The sequence below is a fragment of the Anolis carolinensis genome, chromosome 5 (genome assembly GCF_035594765.1).
Source record: "Anolis carolinensis isolate JA03-04 chromosome 5, rAnoCar3.1.pri, whole genome shotgun sequence".
NCBI lineage: Eukaryota > Metazoa > Chordata > Lepidosauria > Squamata > Dactyloidae > Anolis > Anolis carolinensis.
This window is the reverse complement of record NC_085845.1, coordinates 6,672,275-6,697,264: the sequence shown is the minus strand read 5'-3', so window position 1 is coordinate 6,697,264 and position 24,990 is coordinate 6,672,275. Positions and strand designations below refer to the sequence as shown.

The window sequence follows — 24,990 nt, the reverse complement described above, 5'->3', positions numbered from 1 at the left end:
GAAGCCAGGATGACTAAACTGAGGTTGTCATGACTCAACCTACCATAAGACGACATGATTCACTAGGAAAGATTATAATGGGAGGCAAAGTAGAAAGCTGCAGGAAAAGACCACATGACAGATGGATAAACTCAAGCATGTCCTCACTGTGGAAGAACATGTGGATCAAGAATAGGTCTCTACAGTCAGCTACGGACCCACTGCCAAGACCCTGCACTTGCAAAGTAATCATACTCAGCCACGAGGGATCGTCTATGATGATGATTCAAACTTGGGCACAGAAGTCTAAAGGTCTTAGAAACTGCAACTCCCATAGCATTGAGCCGTGGCAGTTAAAGGGGCGCCAAACTACATTCATTCCACAGTGCAGATGCACTCAATATCATGCAGTAATCTCATTCCATCCAAAATAGTTTTCGTCTTATGCTATCTATACACATAATAAAAGTCAAAAATGTGTATGTGTATGTGGAGGAGGTGTCAACTTACACAGACAGCCTCCCGCTTCCTCAAACAGCCATAGTTCCCACTGAGCAGGGCCCTCCCTAAACTGACATGCAGGTTATTATTATTATTATTATTATAGTGAGTGCCATGAACATGGAGCCCAGACCCTGTCCGTGTCCTCCACAACCACCATTCTTTCCCCCACCCAAGTGAAGGCTTTCCTTCGGGGACAATTTCATCCTAGATGTTCTGTTTCTCCTCCAGAATGGACATCCTAGGATTCCTTAATTTGCATGACACTTTTGCACCTCAGGTTAGCTTCACCTTGCTAAATACACCAGGCTGCACACAGGTTAAAGTCTTTTGTAGTTTATTAGGAAATAGGAAATAAATAGTTCTTAAAAAGCAAAAGTAAAGTTCCAAAAGATTGTTGCAAAACAAGGCTTTAAAGAATAATCCAAGAAAACATAAGGCATAAAACATAGTCCTATTAATGCATGACAATGTCCCATGAATATGAACACACCAAGGCTGCAAGCTAATCCAGGAAAGCAAGAGCTTGCTTCTTGACTTGAATGAGAAGTTGCTTTGACAAAGATTTCTCTCTCAGCACACTCTTTTAATACCCCTTGCATAGCATGAAAGCTTTTCTTTGGCCTCTGACCTCCTTCTTGTTTGCTATTCTAACACTTCTGCGAACCCGGAATTCCAAACGGCCAGCTCGATCCAGAGATTCCGTTTCATCAAGGCCAGACAGCTCGTTAGTGTTAGCGTCTGTCTGTATGTTATCAGACTGGGAGCTGTCCTCCCTTCCTGAGTCAATTTGCACCTGGCTAGCTTCAGTATCATCAACACCATTCCCTTCCATGGGAAAGCCTCCCTGTTCCTCATCTTCCACAGCAGGAACACTCTGAACCTGAATCCCATAATTCCCATCAGAGTCATCTTGAACCTGAATCCCATCATCTTGAACCTGAATCCCATAATTCCCATCAGAGTCACTCTGAGGCTCCAGGTGAGTCACAACAGACCGCACCTACTGCCTCTACCATAACCCTTTCCTGCCCTTTCCTATGGCTCACAGTTAACAGAGGAATTGATCAGCAACTGAACAAGAGGTTTGGGGAGAATTCACCATGATTTACAAGAGTTGTACTTGACCTACATCCAGAGAGCACTGTTAACCCAACCAATGATGGATCTGGACCAAACTTGCCACGGATAATGGAACTTGCGGTACCTTCACTGATACTGTGACTCCTACCAACAATGGACTGGGACTAAACTTGGCACAGAGAAGCCCCATGACCAACTGAACATGCTGCAGGGGTTTGTGGGAATGGACTGTGATTTTGAGAGTTGTAGTTCATCTGCATCCATTGTGATGTCTCAGGGACCTTTGGCCCATGACCCCGCAGCCATCATAGATCAAACTGCAGAGGATTTGGGCTTTTTTCCATCTCAGCAAGATTCTGTTCCATTCCAGATGTCTCCTGTTGACATTTTCGTTCCAGAGCCAATTAGGGACGCCCTTGAAACAGAGCCTGTTTCTCCGGAAAGCTTGGTGTTTGATAGGAAAGCTTTTCTCAAAACACATCGCTCCCAAAAGCAATTTTTAAGGCGAAGTGCGAGATTAGCGGAGAGAGACGATTGTGACTAAACCGTTTCTCTGGGAAGATTTGGGGAGTCAAACACCTGCTTGGGGGAAGCTCTAGAACTTCCATAAAAGTTCTGCACTGAGCTTTCCCTATTGCGGTGTCAACGTGACTATTCATAGAAGAACATTGTCTCTTGTTCCTGAGCTTCCAAGCGGCCCTCAGGTGCGCTTACTCACGAGTAGACCGGGAGTTGCGTTCCACTCCTTGCCAAGTTTGGACTGCGTTTCAGATCCACCATGAAATACCTTGCCTAGCCTTGAATCCTTGTTCTGGACTTCACTTCAAGAATCTCCCTGTGAATCCTTGCTCTTTCCCCACTCAAACTTCCAAGCAGTTTGAGTGTGTTTCGGTTATTTGGATTATAGACTTTGGACTCTAATACTGGACATATAACTTCATTTTATTGGACTAATTTTGATTTTCTCTAAAAGATATACTCTGCTTATTTTTGTTTAGAACTTTTATTGCTTTAATAAAGATATTAGATTGTTTATTGGCCTCCGTGTTGGTTTCCAGTGTTCGCGCTGCTTAGGGGTGTTACATCCATAAAACACTGAACCCAGTCGATGTCAGATCTGGACCAGACTTGGCACACAGACCCAACATGGACAACTGTGCATACAGGCCTGGTTTGGGGGTGATTGATCTCGGATCTGGGAGTTGTAGTTCACCCTTATCCAGAGAGCCCTGAACCTGGCCGATGACGGATCTGGACTACACTTCAGTGATATTACCCAATATCCCAAAACAAACAATGCCTTCTTCTAATAACCCAGGCAATGTCGGGTCTCCAAGCTAGTCAGAAATAAAGGAAGGCTTTTATTTGGCAATGCTGGGGATGTGACCTGGTGATGCTCATGCTGATGCATGTCCTCTTGGGGCTCGGCTATAGAGCCACAGGCTCTCGTTTCCTTTCCTAAACCTGGCAGTATAATAATAATCTTGTATGGACTGCGTTTTCTCCGACGTCGTCGTTGGCGGCTATTTGAAGTCGGCACGCATCCCTGCCCTTTCATTGAACCGATAAGGCTTTGCCTGTTTTCCAGGCATGACCTACAAGCCTCCAGATAATCCGTAATGTAAAATTCATAAGGACCCGCTTTGTAAGACACCGCGGACTGGGTTACTGACGAACATAGATTTTTCTCATAGATGGCAAAACGATAATTGCTAATTAACTCCGGCTGGATTTTCGGCCACTAAAAAATGAAAAAGTACACCCAGCTCTAAGTGGGGAATAAAAATGAAATGGGATAATTAAAAGGTAGCGATAGCTAATGCTTTTTTTTTCCTTGACAGACAAAACAAAATCGATAAGTAGATATCACCGTCATTTAATTATCTCCTTTTCTTTCACCCTTTAGAACTGAGTATACAATAGAAGCTGCAGAAAACAGAAGAATATGCCCACGTTGAAGTCAGTGTCCTCTAAATCTGGGCAGCCTCATATTGTCTGCAGCGTAATCCCAATCAAGGGCAGGCTTTGGAATTAATTTGGGTTGCCTGACGAGGACAGGATGCAGCAATATTTAATCAGCCCCTGAGATGCAATATCTATCAAAAGCACAGGATACTTTCTCTCCTCCTCCCCTTCATCCTGTTTAATCATTTTGTGGGTTTGCAGGAGGTGTCACCTATAGAAAAACTCTTATTGTGTGCACATCTGTTGGATTACGGGTTTGATTACTTGGCAAAGTGAGCGAGAAGGAGGATGGCATTAGATGCTTCTTTGCCATACCTTTGCAGCAAATGCCATTGAGGAGGCAATGGGATTTCCTGAATCTGAATGCCATGGCCCTAACCCTGAGAAAGTCCCGTTGCATTCAATCAAAACAAGGAAAAGAGGACCCTTAAAAAAAAAAAACACCTCATATGCGGCACCAGCTTACAAAATACTCACTCTGGATTGTCGGATTCCCTGGCATGTCTTTAATAAATCTAAATATATACCAATTCCATTTCCGTGGGACTAGTATCCGTGGTGTGTATGGCCCCATCTGCGTTGTCATTATAATGAATTTCTGGCAGGTTCCAATGGGAATAGAGATCACCCCTTAACTGTTGTCTTGGAAACTGCCAGGAGATTCCAAAACATCTCTCTCTGGGCCAATTCCAGGGTGGGATATATATAAAGTTTATTATTATTATTATTATGACACAGCAAACAAGATAGACATGCTGGATTTCGTTTCACAAAGTCACGAGTCGAACACTTCCCAAGCGTTTAGGACTGTGTGATGTATTTTCGGATGATGAGGATGATGATGATGATTATTATTATTTTATGACACAGCAAACAAGATAGACATGCTGGATTTCGTTTCACAAAGTCACGAGTCGAACACTTCCCAAGCGTTTAGGACTGTGTGATGTATTTTCGGATGATGCGTGCAGATCCCAGTAGGGTGGCCTTTTGCAGTTGGCACATCGTGATTTTGTCAATGTCTATTGTTTCCAAATGCCGGCTGAGATCTTTTGGCATGGCACCCAATGTGCCCATCACCACTGGGACCACCTGCACTGGTTTCTGCCAAAGTCTTTGCAGTTCAATCTTGAGGTCCTGATAGCGGCTGAATTTTTCCTGTTGTTTTTCGTCAATGCGACTGTCACCTGGGATGGCAACATCAATGATCCAAACCTTTTTCTTTTCCACAACTGTGATGTCTGGTGTGTTGTGTTCCAGAACTTTGTCAGTCTGGATTCAGAAGTCCCACAGTATCTTTGCGTGCTCATTTTCCAATACTTTTGCAGGTTTGTGATCCCACAAGTTCTTTGCTGCTGGGAGGTGGTACTTGAGGCATAAGTTCCAATGGATCATTTGGGCCACATAGTTGTGCCTCTGTTTGTAGTCTGTCTGTGCAATTTTCTTACAGCAGCTGAGGATATGATCAATGATTTCGTCGGTTTCCTTGCACAGTCTGCATTTTGGGTCATCAGCTGATTTTTCGATCTTGGCCTTAATTGTCTTTGTTCTGATGTCTTGCTCCTGGGCTGCAAGGATCAGGCCTTCTGTCTCCTTCTTCAGGGTCCCATTCATGAGCCAGAGCCAGGTCTTCTCCTTATCAGCTTTTCCTTCAATTTTGTCAAGGAACTTTCCATGCAATGTTTTGTTGTGCCAGCTGTCAGCTCTAGTTTGCATTATTAATTATTATTATTATATCGATAGCATTTGGGTTTTACATTTCTGTTTGATAAAAAGAGGGTGAGTCTGAGTGACCTCATGGGGTCCCCATTTGAGAAAGAAAACGCAGAAGAGAAAGCAGTTTTCCTCAGCCTGTCCAAGCAGTTAAAGACAAACAAATGCCTACTTTGGTATTTTGATTTCTTGATGAATATGCACTAAAAAGGTTGCATTCAGTATAATGCTGTTTGTCATGTCCAATCAACAGACCCTTTATATAAATACACCAGGTTATATTACACCAGGTTCATATTGCTGTGCTTTGGAAAAAAACGCCGATTTAGAACCTTTTTTTCAGGGACTTCTTTCCCCCATTCTGCAGAATGCATCTACTACACTCTAGAATTAATTCAGTTTGACACCACTTTAAGTACCATGGCTCAATGCTGTGGAATCCTGGAAGCTGTAGTTTTAATATGATCTTTAGTTTTCTCTGCAAAAAGATTGCTGTTGCATCACTAAACTACAGATCTCCAGATTCCATAGCATTAAGCCATGGCAGTCAGAGTGGTGCCAATCCACATTAATACTATAGTGTAGATGCATTAATAAATAAACGACTGGATGGTTTAATTTTTGGGAGAGAAAGCAACAATGGTGATGCCTGAAAGACTGGCACCTATCTTGAGTTATAAATGTGATAAATGAAAATTCAAACCTGCCAATTTTTGCGGTGCCAAGGTAATGCATAATTTCATAACAATGTCTGGTATGCTTAACTTTGAACTCCAGATAGTATCTATTAAGGGGCAATTATTTTCCTTCCTGGAGATCATTAACTAGGAAAGCAAACACTTCCCTTGGCTCCTAAACACAGCTGTTAGACAGCAAAGACAGCTGATAGAAAGGAGCCATTAAAAGTATTTAAGGGAGAAGGTTCAAAGTTCAGGAAAGTATTGTGTTGTTATTGTTGTTGTTATCATTGTTGTAGGTTCACAGTTAACCAGAGCACTCAAGCAACTGGCAGAAAAAAATCCAAGAAATAATACTGCATTCCCAAAGCTACAGTAAAACTGTCTGCATTAAGTTTGTGATTATTTGTTTTTAATGCCTATATTTCAATATATATTTCATATATTTCAATATGCAGCAGCAGCATATTTCAATATTCATGCCAAGAGTTTACAGTATGACATAGTATGGGGTATAGTAATACAGTAGAGTCTCATTCATCCAAGCGTCGCTTATCCAAGCCTTTGGCTAATCCAAGCCATTTTTGTAGTCAATGTTTTCAATATATCATGATATTTTGGTGCTAAATTCATAAATATAGTAATTACAACATAACATTACTGAGTATTGAACAACTTTTTCTGTCAAATTTGTTGTATAACAATGTTTTGGTGCTTAATTTGTAAAATCATAACCTAATTTGATGTTTAATGGGCTTTTCCTTAATCCCTCCTTATTATCCAAGATATTCGCTTATCCAAGCTTCTGCCGGCCCGTTTAGCTTGGATAAGTGAGACTCTACTGTATTTAGGTCTATTGTGGCATTATTTGGCATCTCCAATGGTGTGGGGCGTAGACATCAATGCAGCATGTCTGTAACAGATTGATGATGATAAATGAAAGCTCTTGCGTGTTCCTGCGATTCAGAGTTACCCGCAAAACAATAACATGCCACTCAGGTTTGCAGAACAAAAGTACAGGAACTTTACTGATTCCAAGAGATCAAAAACAGTAGTATTTACAATGGTCCCTCTGATCACTTACATAAGTTCGTAGTCATAAACAGTCCTTTCTCAGTCCACAAATCTGCTTCAGAGAATACAGATCTGGTTTTTCTCCCTCCTTTCTCAGCAGCAAACAGGCCTCAAAAATGGCAAGGCCTCTGTGAATACACACTGCTCTCTCAGCAGTACTTAGTCAGCACTGAAAAACTTGTCCAAACTGCTTCTGCAGCAGCAGAACAGAAACAGTATCAAATCAATCTCCAGGTCTTTGCAGGCTCAGCCAATCGGCTTCATGCACTTCATTTTCCAGTTAACACACAGCACAGTGCCATTGCAAACCATGACAATGTCTCATTAAGAGCCACTTCCACAGTTTAACGTCTTGAGATGTTCCACACTGGGCATGCATACTCAGCAGCAGATAATTATAATTATTATAATTATTACAAACTCAAATGATGCAGCTGAATTGCATTATAGTAGTCTGCACTGACCATATAATGCAGTTTCAAACTGGATTAAATACCGGTATGTCGAGTTGAATGTCCATCTAGGCAACTCCATTAGATTCTTAGTGTTCCCTTCACGGGTATCTACACTGTAGAATTAACCCAGTTTGACACCACTTTAAAGTGCCATAGCTCAATGCTGTGGAATTCTAGTTTGTTGGCAAAGCTACAGTTCCCAGGAGTCCATGGCATTGAGCCAAGGCAGTTTAAGTGGTGCCAAACTGCATTAATTCTACAGTGTAGATGCATCATCAAACATTCTTCAACCTATTCTGAACCTGTTGAAAATTCGGCTTGAAGTCCAGGTTTTTAATTGGTCGGCGGACCTCTCAATCGCGTTTGTCAACCAATGACATAAGGATTCCCACCCCGAGGCCCCGCCCTAATCCCTTCAAACTCTTGTGGTCTTGTCTTGTCTGAGGTCCAGATCTTTAATTGGTTGGCGGTCCTATCAATTTAGCTTGCCAACCAATCAGATAAGGATTGCCATCCCGAAGCTCTTCAAACTCTTGTGGTCTTCCCTCATGCGTTTGAAGCTCTGAGGTCCAAGTCTTTAATTGGTTGGCAGTCCTATCAATCTAGCTTGCCAGCCAATCAGATAAGGATTGCCATCCCAGAGCCCCGCTCTAGCTCTCTTCGGTCTCCTCTTATGGTTCTGAACCTGTTGGAAGTTCGGCTTGAAATCCAGGACTTTAATTGGTTGGCGGTTCTATCAATCTAGCATGCCAACCAATCAGATAAGGACTGCCATCCTGAAGCCCCGGCCTATTCCTCTTCAAACTCTTGTGGCGTTCCCTCATGTTTCCGAACCTGTTTGAGGTCCAGGTCTTTCATTGGGGGGCGCTCTTTTCAATCTAGCATACCAACTAATCCGATCAGAGCTTCCATCCCTAAGCCCCGCCTTACCCTCCCTCCTTTCGCTTCGTCGGTTGCTTGGATACCGAGCCTCTTCCCTAGAGAGAGACGTCCTATGCGAAGCTGGAGGCCTAGTCCAGTTCTCTTGTAGCTCCGCCCCCTAAATCAGGGTGGCCGTTGACGTCATCGGGAGGGGACGCTGAGAAGCTTGAGCTCGGAGAGCAAGAGAAAAGATTGAGCCTCGCGGGGACCCGTAGTCCTCAATCCGAACTGTGTTGTGACTGAAGGAGAGAAAGGGAAGGGGAAGATTGAGCCTCGTCGGGATCCGTAGTCGGCGGCGCTCTCGTCGGCGGCGCGGCTTCCTCTCTGTCTGTCAGTCAGGCGATGGAGCGGCGGCGGTGGCGGGCGCTCTTCTTCGTCCTCCTCCGGGAGGGCCTCTGGGCCTCGGTGGCGCTGCTGCTCCTGCTCCCGGCGCTGGGCCCTGTCTCGTCGTCCTCCTTGGCCGTGGCCGGAGCGGGGGCCTCGGAGGCGGCGCCGGCGGAGAAGGAGTGCGAGAAGCCCTGCGCCAACGGCGGCCGCTGCCAGCCCAGCACCGGGCACTGCGAGTGTCCCCACGGCTGGGTCGGAGAACAGTGCCAGCACTGCGGGGGGCGCTTCCGGTGAGTGCCAGGGGGAGGAGGAGGGAGCCGGCCCGTCCCCCGTCCTTGGAAAAGTACAGCTCCCTTGCTTGCATAACATTGAGCCATGGCAGTTCAAGTGGTATTAAACTGCATTAATTTCACAATGCAGATCAGTTGTTCCCAACCATTTTTTGACCAGGGAACACTTGACCAAGGCCCACTTTGACTTGGGACCACTTCGTCCCAAGTCAAAGTGATCTTTTGAATAGGGATCACTTTGAGCAGGAACCGCTTTGACCCAAGGCCACTTTAACCAGGGCCCACTTGAACAGGGATAACTTAAACAGGGATCACTTTGAGCAGGGACCACTTTGACTCGAGGCCACTTTAACCAGGGCCCACTTGAACAGGGATAACTTAAACAGGGACCACTTTGAGCAGGGACCACTTTGACCAAGGCCCACTTTGACTTGGGACCACTTGAACAGGAACCACTTTGACTGGGGACCACTTTGACTGGGGACCACTTTGACTGGGGACCATTTTGACTGGGGACCACTTTGACTGAGGACCACTTTGGCTGGGGACCACTTTGACCAGAGGCCACTTTCACCAGGGCCCACTTGAATAGGGATCACTTTGACCAGGACCCACTTTGACCCGAGGCCACTTTCACCAGGGATGTCAAGACCCAGGCTGCAGAGCACCAATAACCATACACAGAGGCCAGAATCTATCTAATATCTTTATTGAAGGAATATATAAAGTTAATAAAAACAAGTGTAGAAAATAGTCCAGAATTAGACCTTTCAGGAAAGGTCAGAATTAGTCCAAGAAGGCAATGTCCAATAAGAAATATTAAGGTCCAAAGTTGTAATCCAATAACCGAAACACTCACTTTGCCAAGCAAAGTGAGGGGAGACGACAAGGTCCTTTAGTCCATGAAACTTGAGCGAGGCTAGGAAATAACTTGATACTTGAAACAAGGCTTGAACGTGGAACAAGGTAACTAGGAACAAGAACAAGGTCCGTGGAATAACTTGGTAAAATCCGTGGTACAAGGCAAGGATTGGTCCTGGGAAACAAGGCAAAGTCCGTAGGTAAACAAAGGCTGGGAAGCAAGGCGAAGGCTGGATAGCCAGGCAAGGCTTGAGCGAGAGCGAGGCTTGAATCGGAGCGCGCTGTCCAGACACGACCCGCTCCGTAGGCTGACGAATTGACTCCGCGAAGTTACTACGCGGGTAAAACACCTAAATAGAGTCTAGCTTTCCCGCCGAAGCAGTTCTCTGGGAATCAGAACCGAAAGCTAACTCTGAGACCAGATGTGAGACTCCCCAAAGATTCTCACGAGAAGCAGTCTTAATTGGCCACATTCTTAGCTGCAATCCTTGCACTCCTGCGCGAAGCTGAATCCAAACTTCTCTGTTGTTTACAAAACTCCCGGCGCAAGAATACGGGAGAAGTAGGCTCTGGGCTTGTTTGACATACTTCTGGGAGACAACTTTCTTGCAGGTGCAAGGTTCCCAGATCTGCCTGGGAAAGATCTGGCTGAGAGGAATCCAGTTCAGACTGGGAAGGTAAAAAACCCAAGTTTTCATCTTCATCAGGAATTACAATGTCCTGAGCAGGACTACAAGGCCCATGGGTCATCACACTATCCCCCTCCTCAAGGCCCCTCCCAAACTGGGGCCCTCTCCCCGAGGCGCGAGGTCGTGGTTTGGTGGGATAGGTCTGATGAAAGCGACGGGTTAGATCAGGAGCATGGACTGTGGAGGCGTCTTCCCAGGAGCGTTCCTCAGGGCCAAAACCCACCCAGTCAATGAGATATTGTAGGCGGCGGCGGTGAAAGCGAGAATCCAAAATGTCCTCAACCTCGAACTCCTCCTCCCCATTCATCAAAACAGGAGGGGGGGCCGGTTGGTCTGTATCAGGTCGCACACCATCCGCCGGAAGGAGCAGGGAACGGTGAAACACTGGGTGAATGCGCATTGAACGCGGAAGTTGGAGTTTGAAAGTCACGGGGTTAAGTTGCGCCACCACTGGATAGGGGCCAATGAAACGGGCATCTAACTTCCGGCAGGGGCGGTGGGAGGGCAGGAAGCGAGTGGACAGAAAAACCCGATCTCCTACCTTGATTTCGGGGCCCGGCTGGCGATGTTTGTCAGCGTGGCGTTTATAGTCCTCCTTGGCTTGGTCCAGTTGCTGGAGCAAAAGTTGTTGCACCGCTGTGAGTTCCTGCAGCCAATCCTCTGCTGCGGGAACTTCTGAAGTTTCAATGACAGGGGGAAAGAAACGTGGATGGAAGCCGTAGTTTGCAAAGAACGGCGTTTCTTTTGTAGAAGCTTGAACTCCATTGTTGTAGGCAAACTCAGACAGTGGTAACAGAGAAGCCCAATTGTCCTGTTGGTAGTTTACATAACAGCGAAGATACTGCTCCAAAGTGGCATTGGTGCGCTCCGTTTGCCCATCTGTTTGGGGATGATGAGCTGAAGATAAGCGAGAGTCTATGCCCAATAGTTTTTGTAGTGCCTTCCAAAAACGAGAGGTGAATTGAGATCCACGGTCTGTGACTAAACTCTTGGGCAATCCATGTAGTCTGAAAACATGTTGAAGAAATAGATCCGCAGTTTCTTTGGCCGTGGGGAGGCCTTCACAGGGAATGAAATGGGCTAACTTGGTGAAAAGGTCCACCACCACCAAAATCGTGGTGAATCCACAGGAAGGTGGTAGGTCAGTGATGAAATCCGCGGAAATTATTTCCCATGGGCGAGATGGGGTAGGAAGGGGGTGTAAAAGCCCTGAGGGCTTCTCCCTTCGTATCTTGGAGCGCTGGCATACTGGGCAGGTGTTGACATATTTTTCCACATCCTTGCGGATCTTGGGCCACCAAAAATCCCTTAGGATCAAATGCATAGTTTTAAATAGTCCGAAGTGTCCTGCTGGTTTGCAGTCATGACACAGACGAAGCGCTTTTTCCCTGCCCGGTCCGGGTGGGATATAAACATGATTTCTATAGCAGAGCAGCCCATCTTTAAGCGAAAAGGGAAAGTGCAGACCTTGGCGAAGTTGGTCCTGCGCCCAGGCATCTGCTTGCTGACTAGCCCTGATTTCTTGAGCACAGATGGGTCCTGGAGTAGGGGAAGTTGAACCAATGGGAATGGATTTGGTGTTCCCCACCGTGAGCGTGGCAAAGTTCTCGGGTTGTAGCAGTTGGGATTCAAAGGTCTCCTTGCGTCCTGCAGCGTATTCCGGTTTACGTGACAGGGCGTCTGCTTGCTTGGTTTGGGCTGGGGTCACATAATGGATCTGGAAGTTGAAACGTTCAAAGAATAAAGCCCAACGTTGCTGCCTCTGATTTAGTTTGCGGGCAGTTCTTAGATGTTCTAGATTACGATGATCAGTGTGGACTTCAATGGGAAATTTGGCCCCTTCTAGCCAATGTCTCCAAGTTTCAAAGGCTGCCTTTATGGCCAGTAGTTCTTTTTCCCAAATGGTGTAATTCCTCTCTGGTGTGGTTAGTTGACGAGAATAAAAGGCACAGGGATGGAGGTGATCTCCCACCGGTTGTAAGAGTACAGCCCCAATTGCCACATCAGAGGCGTCCGCCTGCACCACAAAAGGGGTTCCAGGATTTGGGTGCTGTAGAATTGGCTGGGAGGTGAATAGTTTCTTTAGTTGCTGGAACCCTTTCTCTGCTTGATCAGTCCAGCGGAAAGGCTGCTTTCCACGGATGCAGCTAGTGATGGGGTCGGACCAGCGGGCAAAATCTGGAATGAACTTGCGGTAATAGTTCGCGAACCCCAAGAAACGCTGCACCTCTTTCTTGTTAGTTGGCGCCCGCCATTCCAATACTGCTGAAACCTTGGCTGGATCCATGGAAAGCCCTAGAGGCGAGATGCGGTAACCAAGGAAATCTACCTCTTGTAGATCAAAGGCGCATTTTTCCAGCTTGGCATAAAGTCCATGATCCCGCAATCGTTGTAACACCATTTTGACGTGGTTCTCATGTTCTGATTGTGATCTAGAAAACACCAAAAAATCGTCCAGGTAGATTATCAAGAACCTGTCTAGATAGTCCTGAAAAATGTCGTTGACAAAATGCTGGAACGTTGCGGGGGCTCCGCATAAACCGAAATTCATAACTCGGGACTCGAATAATCCGAATTTGGTCTGGAAGGCGGTCTTCCACTCGTCCCCTTCCCTGATGCGAACTAAGTTGTAAGCCCCCCGAAGATCCAGCTTGGTGTAAACCTTGGCTCCTCGAAGCCGATCCAATAGATCCGAGATTAAGGGCAGGGGATAGCTGTTCCGCTTGGTGATATTGTTCAATGCTCTGTAGTCCACCACCAAGCGTAGTTCCCCTGACTTCTTCTTCACAAACATCACTGGGGAGGCGGCTGGGGATTGAGAGGGTCTGATGAATCCCTTGCGAAGGTTTGTCTCTAGGAATTCCCTGAGAGCTTCTTGCTCTGGTTCAGTCAGGGAGTAGAGATGCCCTCGCGGGATCGGGGCCCCCTCCACCAAGTCAATGGCACAGTCATAAGGTCTATGTGGGGGTAATTTTTCGGCTTCTTTCTCATTGAATACATCCCAATACTCGGAGTACTTCTTTGGCAAGGTGATGATGGGCTCGGTGTCCGTGGCGTGGCATACCTTGGCTACGAGGCAATGGTTTTGGCAGTACGGTGAAGCAAACTGCAGTTCTCTGTTGGACCAGGAGATGTTAGGGTCGTGGAGAGTCAGCCATGGAATTCCCAAAATCACAGGGAAATGAGGAACCTCGGTAACAAAGAAGGAAATCTCTTCCATATGTTCCCTTATCCACATCCTGGTGGGTTCCGACCACTGACTTACGGGGCCCGTCTTGAGGGGGCGGCCGTCTATGGCTTGCACCACACGGGCATTCTTGAAATCATGATATTGTAATCCCAGAGAGTCGGCATACTCTCTATCGATGAAATTGTTGGTAGCTCCAGAGTCTATCATGGCGTGGATCATGACGGGTCCCCTTTTTGCTGACCATAATGTGACCACGAGAAGGAACAGGACCCCGGTTGGCGGCTCTTGGATGGATTTTTTGACCGGGTTGGCGAGCCTCTCTACACCCGGTCGTTGGCTTCCCCCGCCGGCTGTGTGCCAGTCGGCTCAGACGTCTTCGTCTCCGTGGAGGACGCCGCCGCAAGACGGGCGGCAGGCTTCCCTTTGGCTGGGCACTCTCTGGCGAAGTGGCCCCCGTTCCCGCAGTACCAGCAGAGGTTTAAGCGTTGACGACGGGCCTTCTCGGCGGCATCTAGTCTGGGACGCACATTGCCCAACTGCATCGGCACCTCCTCGCTCCCTCTGGGGTATGGGGTTGGCGGTGGGGGTCTCCAGACCGGACGTGGCTGAACGCTGGCGGGAGCGGGGGGTTTTGCCCCGGCTCTACCGCCCTGGCCTCGAACCCACTGTTTCCTGTTGGCAATCATGACTTCAGCCCGTAAACATTGATCAATGAGTGCCTCGAGGGTCTGGGGAGGATCCACCTTGGAGATTTCTTCCAGCATTTCAATGTTGAGACCCTCCCGGAATTGTCCCCTGAGGGCTACATCGTTCCAGCCGGTGTTGTGGGCCAGCACTCGGAACTCGGCTATATACTGAGACATAGGTCTGTCTCCTTGGAAAAGGCGACGGAGTTTGTGACCGGCTGCCTCCAAATTGTCCTCGATTCCCCAAGTCTCCTTGAGGTGGTCCAAGAAGCGTTGCGCTGATCTTAGGTGTGGAGAGGCTTGGTCGTACAGTGCCGTCGCCCAGCTGGCCGCTGGCCCGTCTAGAAGACTGTAAACCCATGCCACTTTGATGTCTTCTTGGGGAAACTCGGCAGCACGGGCCTCTAGATAAGCTTGACATTGGCGACGGAAGACATGAACCTTAGAAGCTTCTCCAGTAAACTTGGTTGGCAACGCCATGGCCGGAAGACGAATTCCGCGTTCCTTCAAACCCCTTATTTCTCCATCCTGTGCATTGAGCTTATCACGGATTCGGTCCACCTCCTCCTTGTCGATGGTGTAGGTAATCGGCTGGCCGCTCGGCCCAGGTACGACTCCGGTAGACATTCTGGCCGAGGTTAATTGGTGCTTAGGGTGGCGGAGTCAAACTGTCAAGACCCAGGCTGCAGAGCACCAATAACCATACACAGAGGCCAGAATCTATCTAATATCTTTATTGAAGGAATATATAAAGTTAATAAAAACAAGTGTAGAAAATAGTCCAGAATTAGACCTTTCAGGAAAGGTCAGAATTAGTCCAAGAAGGCAATGTCCAATAAGAAATATTAAGGTCCAAAGTTGTAATCCAATAACCGAAACACTCACTTTGCCAAGCAAAGTGAGGGGAGACGACAAGGTCCTTTAGTCCATGAAACTTGAGCGAGGCTAGGAAATAACTTGATACTTGAAACAAGGCTTGAACGTGGAACAAGGTAACTAGGAACAAGAACAAGGTCCGTGGAATAACTTGGTAAAATCCGTGGTACAAGGCAAGGATTGGTCCTGGGAAACAAGGCAAAGTCCGTAGGTAAACAAAGGCTGGGAAGCAAGGCGAAGGCTGGATAGCCAGGCAAGGCTTGAGCGAGAGCGAGGCTTGAATCGGAGCGCGCTGTCCAGACACGACCCGCTCCGTAGGCTGACGAATTGACTCCGCGAAGTTACTACGCGGGTAAAACACCTAAATAGAGTCTAGCTTTCCCGCCGAAGCAGTTCTCTGGGAATCAGAACCGAAAGCTAACTCTGAGACCAGATGTGAGACTCCCCAAAGATTCTCACGAGAAGCAGTCTTAATTGGCCACATTCTTAGCTGCAATCCTTGCACTCCTGCGCGAAGCTGAATCCAAACTTCTCTGTTGTTTACAAAACTCCCGGCGCAAGAATACGGGAGAAGTAGGCTCTGGGCTTGTTTGACATACTTCTGGGAGACAACTTTCTTGCAGGTGCAAGGTTCCCAGATCTGCCTGGGAAAGATCTGGCTGAGAGGAATCCAGTTCAGACTGGGAAGGTAAAAAACCCAAGTTTTCATCTTCATCAGGAATTACAATGTCCTGGGCAGGACTACAAGGCCCATGGGTCATCACAAGGGATCACTTGAACAGGGATCACTTTGAGCAGGGACCACTGACTTGGGACCACTTGAATAGGGATCACTTTGACCAGGAACCACTTTGACCAGAGGTCACTTTAACCAGGGCCCACTTGAACAGGGATCACTTAAACAGGGACCACTTTGGCCAAGCCCACTTTGACCAGAGGTCACTTTACCCATGGCCCACTTGAATAGCGATCACTTTGACCAGGAACCACTTTGACCAGAGGCCACTTTAAACAGGGATCACTTGAACCAGGGGTCACTTTGACCAGGCCCACTTGACCAGGGACCACTTCGACCAGGGACCCCTCTCCAATATTAGTACCAAAAGGGTTGCGAATCAGTTTTTGGTCAGCTTTATATTCAGTTTGGGTATTTGGGGTGCTGATTCAGAAAATTGCATTGGATAGACCACATCAGCTCTAGTTTCTGTTACAGAACGTATGTCATCCAGTAGTCGCCTTTTGCTTGGTCAGCTCTGTGGAAAGGAGCGGAAATAAAATAAACAAATAAATAAAATAAAGAGGAAGGAGGTTCACGGACCAGATTTTCATCCTTGCAGCCCACTGCTGTAGATGCACTTAGTGAAGAATGACATTTCTGATCCCAAGATTTGCGAAACTAGTCGTGTGTATATATTGACATTGGGTTTTAAACAGGGGTCCCCAAACTTTTTAAACAGGGGGCCAGTTCATTACTTCTCAGATTGTTAGAGGGCCGGACTGTAGTTGGCCACCAAGCAATAATAATAATAATAATAATAATAAGAAGAAGAAGAAGAAGAGACCCCTTGGGCCATTTAGGTCAACCCCCTTCTGCCTTTGTGCACCAAAAGCACTAGCAAAGCACCCCTTAATAATTAATTATTAATTAAATCAATAATCAAATTATTTTCAAAATAGTGTGATAGAATGCACAAGCAAAGCATTGGAAGATGCGCACCGGGCGAGGGGGGAGGTGGGAAAGGCACGCGTAGGGCAAGTAAGGAGGCGGGAAAGGAACACAATTTTCCCTCCTCCCTCACCCCGTGCCCATCTTCCCTGACAGCGGAGGCGAGGGAGGAGGGAAAATCGCATTCCTTTCCCACCTCCTCACTTGCCCCACATGCGCCTTCCACGGCGGAGGTGGAGGGACCCGTGGTTGGGGACGGATAAATGGTTTCGGGGGAGGGGGGCACATGTGGCCCGCGGGCTGTAGTTTGGGGACTCCTGGTTTTAAATATATACTTTGAAGGCACTGGTGAATAGTTATACAGTAGAGTCTCACTTATCCAACATAAACGGGCCGGCAGAACGTTGGATAAGTGAATATGTTGGATAATAAGGAGGGATTAAGGAAAAGCCTATTAAACATCAAATTAGGTTGATTTTACAAATTAAGCACCAAAACATCATGTTATACAACAAATTTGACAGAAAAAGTAGTTCAATACATGGTAATGCTATGTAGTAATTACTGTATTTACGAATTTAGTACCAAAATATCACGATATATTGAAAACATTGTCTACAAAAATGCGTTAGATAATCCAGAACCTTGGTAAGCGAGTGTTGGATAAGTGAGACTCTACTGCACTTTCTTGTATAAGCTTCAGTTGCTGTTTTTGATTTAGCTGCTTTCTGTCTTTGGCCTGGCCACACAACAGGGCTGTTGAGAGAATTAAATGAGCATGAATGAGACATACATTGTTTTGACCTAATGTATTGATGTGAGAAAGGGTTAAAATACAAGAATTTAGAAGTCTAAGTGAGATTAGAGCATGCGGCTATTTCTCCCGTTCTCTTTCCAACAACTTGAATTTTTTGACCATGTATTTTCCTCCAAAGGCACTTATTTTTTGAATTTGTGCATTGAAATGTGTCAGACTCTTGTCATGTTTGTAATATCAGTTGCTCTTGTATTGGAAACATTTACAGGACTGTGATTGACATTCTCCATTACTCCTCAATTTCAGGAAAGTCACTTTTGGCAGGACAAAAAGAGGCAGCTATTTAGACAGTTCTCATTTATGTACACAATTTCTCAGTAGACAATTTCCAGGGCACTTTGGCAATTTTTATAAATTAAAGAAATATATAGAAACAAAATATTTGGTCTGCTCATGTTAAAGCCCAGGGGATAAACACACATCTATAGTTGCCATTCAGACTCTGCTTAAAAGCCTCCAAAGAAGGAAACTCCACCACACTCTGGGGTAGAGAGTTCCACTGCTGAACAGCTCTCCTTACAGTGAGGATGTTCTTCCACATGTTCAGGTGGAATCTACTTTCCTGTACTTTGAAGCCATTGTTCCTAGTCTCCAGGACAGTAAAAAACAAGCTTGCTCCCTCCTCCTTATGACTTCCCCTCACATCTTGCCACATGGCCCTCATCATGTCTCCTCTCAGCCTTCTCTTCTGCAGGCTAAATATGCCCATTCGTGGCAACACTATGAATGAGAGACCTCCAAGTCTCTCTCTGCAAGCTAATGTCTTTCAGTCAGGATAGCCCTGGCTTTCTTGATGGATTCCATCCTTTTGCAATGTACTCTCTCTCTTTTTCTACTACCTCCAAACATTGTCTTTTCTAGCAAGTCCTATCTTCTCATAAAAGGTATGGCACATTAAGCTGAGTAATATTGGTTTCTAAGGAGAGTTTAGGTTTAATTTGCTCTACGACCCATATATTTGTCCAGGTTATCTGGACAACTATCTTCCAGGACCACCTTTCAAACAAGTTGATTAACACCCCTGTAGTGCTTGTTTTGCTGTCTGAGCTCCTCCTCAGAAGATTTCACCTCACTTTCTGTTCCTGGGATAATTGGATATTGCTGTGTAAACAAGGATTGGAGATAAAGCTTCTGGGGAGAGCCCTTTTCTGCATAACAACAACTCTTTCAGGAGTGAATTTCCCTTCGAAGAGATCGATTTCTCTCACTTCCTGTTGTCTCACCCCAGTTCTTAACTAGGAGTTATTTGTAAGATAGATGTTTGTAACTCAGGAACTGAAAGAGATGTAAAACAACAAAGCAGGACTTTTCTGTGGAGGAGGAGGTATCTCCAGCTACATTTTTGCTGTGTCAGTGTAGATCATGCATCTGCCAGTTTTGACCCTCCAGGTGTTTTGGACTTCAACTCCTACAATTCCTAACAGTTGGAACAGGTACATTGTTAAAGTATAACTCTCTCTCTCTCTCTCTCTCTCTCTCTCTCTCTCTCTCTACTTGTATGTATGTACGTAATGTGGTTCAGCTGTAATAAACTGCATTGCATGCAACTACTCTGAATTTAGAAGGCAGTTTCAAACTGCATTATATAACAGTGCAGAAGGTACTGTATAAGCAGACCATGTCTGGGATAAAGAATTGTGTATTCTTTAGCCCAAACCTGGGGGACTCCCTGCAATGTGGTTCAATGTTTCTACACTGCATTGCATGCATTTACACTTATCTTAGAATGCAGTTTCAAAATGTGTTATATGACAGTGTTGATGGAACTTAAGAAGAGTTGATGGGAAAGCTCAGGGATGCATAGCAAGAAGGGAAGGAAAACCCTCAGAATGAGGAAAGGATGAAGGGTGAAGGGTTTGAGATTAAGGCTCCATTTACTTCATTAAGGAGCCCCAAGTGGCGCAGTGTGTTAAAGCTCTGAGCTGCTGAACTTGCAGACTGAAAGGTCGCGGGTTCGAATCCGGGGAGTGGAGTGAGCGCCTGCTGCTAGCTCCAGCTTCTGCCAACCTAGCAGTTCGAAAACATGCAAATGTGAGTAGATCAACAGGTACCACTCCAGCTGGAAGGTAATGGTGCTCCATGCAGTCATGCTGGCCACATGACCTTGGAGGTGTCTACGGACAATGCCGGCTCTTCGGCTTAGAAATGGAGATGAGCACCACACCAACCCCCAGAGTCAGACACAACTGGACTTAACATCAGGGGAGATCTTTACCTTTACTTCGTTACGAAACCGCATTATACAGCAGTGTAATAGGTATTGTTGGAGTGGCTGTGCCCCTTGGGTTGTTCGGGTGGCCTTCATTGGCCCTGTCTACACGAAGCTAGATTCAAACTGTGGCAGCTAGACAACAGATGCCCAAAAAAGTGTGCAAAAGAAAGCCTCAAATGTACGTTGGAGCTCTGTGCTTTGTGTCATCGCCACCCGGGCCACAAGCTGGTTCTAGGATTTTCTGGTTGAAACTTCGTGAAGTAATCACCATAGATGGGGCCATAGACTTGGATAAATGAAACCAGAGTTACCAGGAATGTACTGTTTTTGGATTTTCTGCTTCTACAGATTTACTGGGAATCCCCCATCTGTCTGGAGGTAGTCCTTTATGTGTTCATGCCACATAAGAAGTGATTGAATGCAAATGGGCAGTGTAGATGGGGCCTTAGTTTTGCTTTGTAGAGTGCTATGCACACACTTGGTGCTAAATGAATCCCAGAATCAAAGAGATCCCCAGCGCCATGCAGTCCAACCCACTTCTGCTATGTAGGAAAAGCACAACTAAATGACCCCCGACAGATGGCTATCCAGTCTCTGCTTAAAATCCTCCATAGAAGGAAATTGTCCCAGACTCTGAGGCAGCATATCCCACTCTTGAACAGTTCTAACCATCAGGAAACAGTTCTTAAGATTTAGGTAGAATCTCTTTTCCTGAAATTTGAATCCATTGCCCTAGTCTCCATAGCAGCAGAAAATGAGGCTTCCTGCTCCTCCATCTGAAACCCATTCGGATATTTAAACTTGGCTCTTATGTCCCCTTTTAGCCTTTTTATCTCCAAGCTAAACATCCTCAGAGCCCTAAGCTGCTCCTCATAGGGCTTGCCTTCCAAACCTTTGATCATTTTGTCACCTTTCTCTGCACAATTTCATGGAAATTAATGGAAATGTTCAAGGATTCAAATGGAGAAGTGGGGGGGGGGGCAGTGTGAGAGATTGCAAAGATGGGGGGGGGGTATGTGGATGTATCATCAGAGTGGATGTATGTATTGCATGTGCTGCCTATTTTTTCAGTTTTGCTTTGGAAATTATGTTCACACATGTTGCTATAGGAATAAATGATGGTGGTAACAACAATCACTGAAATAAGGAAACTTGTGATGGTTCAAAGTGCATTGCTTAGAGGTGAAGAAGGGAGGGAAGGAAGACTGGAGATAAGGCTGATGGAAGGTGAGCTTCCATGTGTGGCTTACTTATCCAGGAGACTTTGTATGTAACCTGTTATGCCTGCTCTTCCTCACAAGGAGGGAAGCCAGGATATCTGGGTGAGGGGTTTCTGGAAGAGGTGAGGGCAGAGAGTGGTAGGGAGAGGATATCATTGGAATGACTGCAAGAACAAAACATTTTGTGATGTTTCATGTGCACCACTGGCTCACTCTTATTTTTTATTTGGCACAGCTCCTCTGCCTTCTTGATTATAATTGAGAGTTCCATTTGGATTGAATGAGGGGGAAGTTTTACCTCTGCTTCTTTTGCAAAGTATAGCCTGCCTTTCAGGAATGAGCTGAAGTTTTTGGACTGGGGGCCTTGCAGCAGTGCCTGGGCTTTCCAGGTATTGTAGGGAGGAGATAGGTTTGTGGAGGTGACAGTAGAGGTGGAAAATCTTCAGGCTTTTCATACCTTGACCTGGGTGTGAAAGCAGTAAAACTTAGGAAATGAAACTGAGCTGTAACTTGGAGGCTTTAGTCTTATAGCTACCAGCTCAGGAACAGCCTGCACTGAACTCATCTATGGCATTATTCTGTTAATGTAGTAAAAGACAAGCTTCCAAGGTAGCTCAGTTGTCTGAGGAAACCATTTGAGTAGATAGGAATAGTAAAGGAAGAGGTTGGACCACAATTGCCTAGGTTAGATCCGAGAAGCAACTGCAGAGAAGGCAAGAATGGATGCAAGGTTAGTATGCTTAAGCAAAGAGGAGCCATTCTGTGTATTACACCTCTTAGGTGTCAGCATTGAAGAATTATAGTATAGTCAGCCCTCCACATTCACTGGGATTAGGGGTGCAGGACCCCTGCAAAAGTGGAAAAAAGACAAATAAAAACCCTGCTATTTTTATCTGGGAGAACACCTCTCCAGGAATCTCTTAAGTCCTCTATGACTCTATGATGAACTCTGTTAGAAGATCACCGGTAGAAGTCTTATAGAATTTAGAAGTCTTATTGCCAAGAGAACATATTAATCAAATCCATGAATAATCACATCTGCAAAAGTGAAACCCATATATGCAGATGGCTGATTACAGTTTACCTCTATAATATGTGTTGGTGGGTATTATTATTATTACTATTATTATGTTTGTTTATATCCCGCTTTTTCTCTTCACAAGAAGACTCAAAGCCACTATTCATATTTTATTGGCCGAAGGGATTAAAGAACCAGACTGCTCCAAGATAGCAGTTTTTTTTTTCTTACTGCAAAGGACTGTGAGTCTTACAAGAGCTTAAAAGACTTATTAATTGTGGCATAAGATTTTGTGGACTAGAATATATTTCTCCAGTTATAAATGCTGATGAAAGTACGCATTTATAGGTATTCTCAGATGTGAGAAGTTGGAGAATTGGGGTTGACAATATTAGCTCACATTAATAAATGCCTTTTCAGTGGTTTTACAGCAAGACTGCAGAGACGTGAACATTCTTTGTTCTGCTTCACAATTTAGACTGCAAATTATTAATCAGTCAGAATGGTTTATCTGCCCATGAAAATATATTGTCATAGCATTGCTGTGCCATATTTTTCAAGGTGTTCTTTGTTCTCAGTGGTTAAATCTTTTGTGCCTTCCTGGTTACACTCCTCACTTTCCGGAGGTGAACTATTAAGTCATGTTAGCTGCCTCCCTTTCCTGAATATCCTGTATAGCAGATGAAGGAAAACTCTTACCTGTTTTCATCTTGCAAAGACAGGGTGAATTTGTCTTTCCAAGGGCTGAGAACTTTCCTGAATGGAAAGTTAGTGAGGTGGGAGTCATAGTTTGCACATGCAAATAATCAGATAACACAATGAATAAAGGATCCAAGTTGTAGGCCTCACTGGTTGTGTCAGAAGCAGAGTGATACCTAGTTCTGTTGAGAGGAGGGAACTAGCCTAAGATCCAGGGAAGGAGGATGAGAACTTCTGGGCTTCTTTACAGCATTATTTAGCAAGAATGACCTTAGGGATTTTATCTGCAGTTGTTGAGAGGCAGTGAAATGCCATTGCGTGTAGAGGGAGGATAGGTATGTATATAGTTTCACAGAGTGACTTTACTATAATTTTGACACAATGAAAGATGTGGGATTGGTTGAATATACTGTCAGGGTGGGGAGTTAGTGCAGCATTTATAGAGAAGGTGAAGAATAGTATTCTGCAGACTTTTTGAGTTGTATTTAAAGCAGTAGACTTGTTTTTATGACTCAGATGAACTAGAGGATTGCATTGTCTTGTAATGAATAATCAAGTTTATCTGTGATTTATTAGACTGAGATACAAATAAGACAGTGAGATGGAAGCAAAATCTTAACATGCCTTGCAATATCTCCCCTGAAGGTAAAGTGATAATGTCAGAGATTGGGCTTTAATCCATTGGCTTCCCTAGGACTATCATTCTTGTTCTGATGTTCTTGACCTTTTACATGTTTTGGATTTACATTCTCATGATCCCATCACATTGGACATATTAATTGGTCTGAGTGGAACTATTGGGAAGTCTTCTCTTGACTGTCTTAAAGATTGAAGAAACTAGTGACAAAATCTAGAATAGATTAATTGAACCATTGCAATCTGCTTGAGGGTTTGTCATTCAGCAGTTGATTCAGTGGACCTGCTCTAGTTAAGAATAACAATTGAACTTTGGCCCATTAAAGTGCTGTAGTGTTCTGGGTCATCTTGGCTTATATTAGATGTGCCAACTGAAAAGCATGCTTCAAAGGCTCGCTTCTCTTGTATGAGTAGACCATGTGTTTACTTCAATCTGTTTCAATCTTATTTTGAAATTGAAATGTCTCAAAATTGTTGCTGGTCCTGGTAAATGAGTTATGGTAGGGACAGGGAGAATTTGGTTCTTCTGGACATTTCTGTGGACTTTGACACCATTCAGTCTGCCATTCTTCTGAGACTTAGCAGATGTAGAATTGGTGGTAGGGGTACAACACTACACATGGCCATAGTTCTTTCTAGAGGGGTGTACCCAAGATGTGGTGATCAGAATTCTGTTTTCTTCCGTCTTGTTGGCTTTTCATGTGATTCTGGGTTTTGTCTTGTTTCACATGCTTTTTGGCATCTGGAGACCTTGTCTTGGTTGGGGCTTTTTCTTCTGCAGTTGGTGTGCCAATAGTGCTTTCCTTTCAAAAAAATAGTTCTGGAGTTTCAGTGGGAATCCTGATCAGTTATCTGTATGCAACTTTGAGAAAGGAGAAAGCAAAGAAGTTGAGTGTCAATTCAGAATAAGATGGTATTGAAAACCTTTATAACTGGATGAAGGTGTGAGATTATTGTGGGAAGAGATTGCCTTTCTCTGGAAGAACAGGGGCATGGCTTGGGAGTTCTGTACTTGAGACTATTTGCAACGGCACAGATTTTGTTTATTTCCAGTAGTGGATTTTACCAGCTTTGGCTGATTTCTTGTCAGACTCTACTACAGTCATCCAATGACTAAGTTACTACCAAACTGAGCTGGAAAAATATGGAGATATCTTTAAAGAAGTCGTAAGATTTAGGTGGACAAGTGTTGTTGAATGGAAACACCCATCAGTCCTAGCAAGTGCTGAGAAATGTTGGGCAAGAGTACCTGGAGGTCTGCTCTTTGCCCACCTTTGTTTCAAGGATTCACTTGGTACAGAATGTAGCTGTCAGATGGTTTTTGGGGCTAGGAGTTCACTACATTCAATATTGTTTCTGTTATCAGTTTGAGATAACTGCTATTTCCAGGGCTGAACTGGGTCTTTTGAAAGATTGTCTACTCCCATACCAACCT

At 45.2% G+C, this 24,990-nt stretch overlaps 1 protein-coding gene across 1 annotated transcript in view; it reads left to right on the top strand.

Annotated features, from left to right (window-relative positions):
• Window positions 1-8,416: 8,416 nt before the first annotated feature.
• atrn (attractin) overlaps window positions 8,417-24,990 on the top strand; it is a 210,513-nt gene continuing 193,939 nt past the window's right edge. Inside the window, exon 1 of the mRNA XM_062981636.1 lies at window positions 8,417-8,985. Within this exon, the coding sequence (XP_062837706.1) occupies window positions 8,711-8,985 (275 nt within the window). The 5' untranslated portion in view covers window positions 8,417-8,710. The remainder of the gene's footprint in view (window positions 8,986-24,990) is intronic.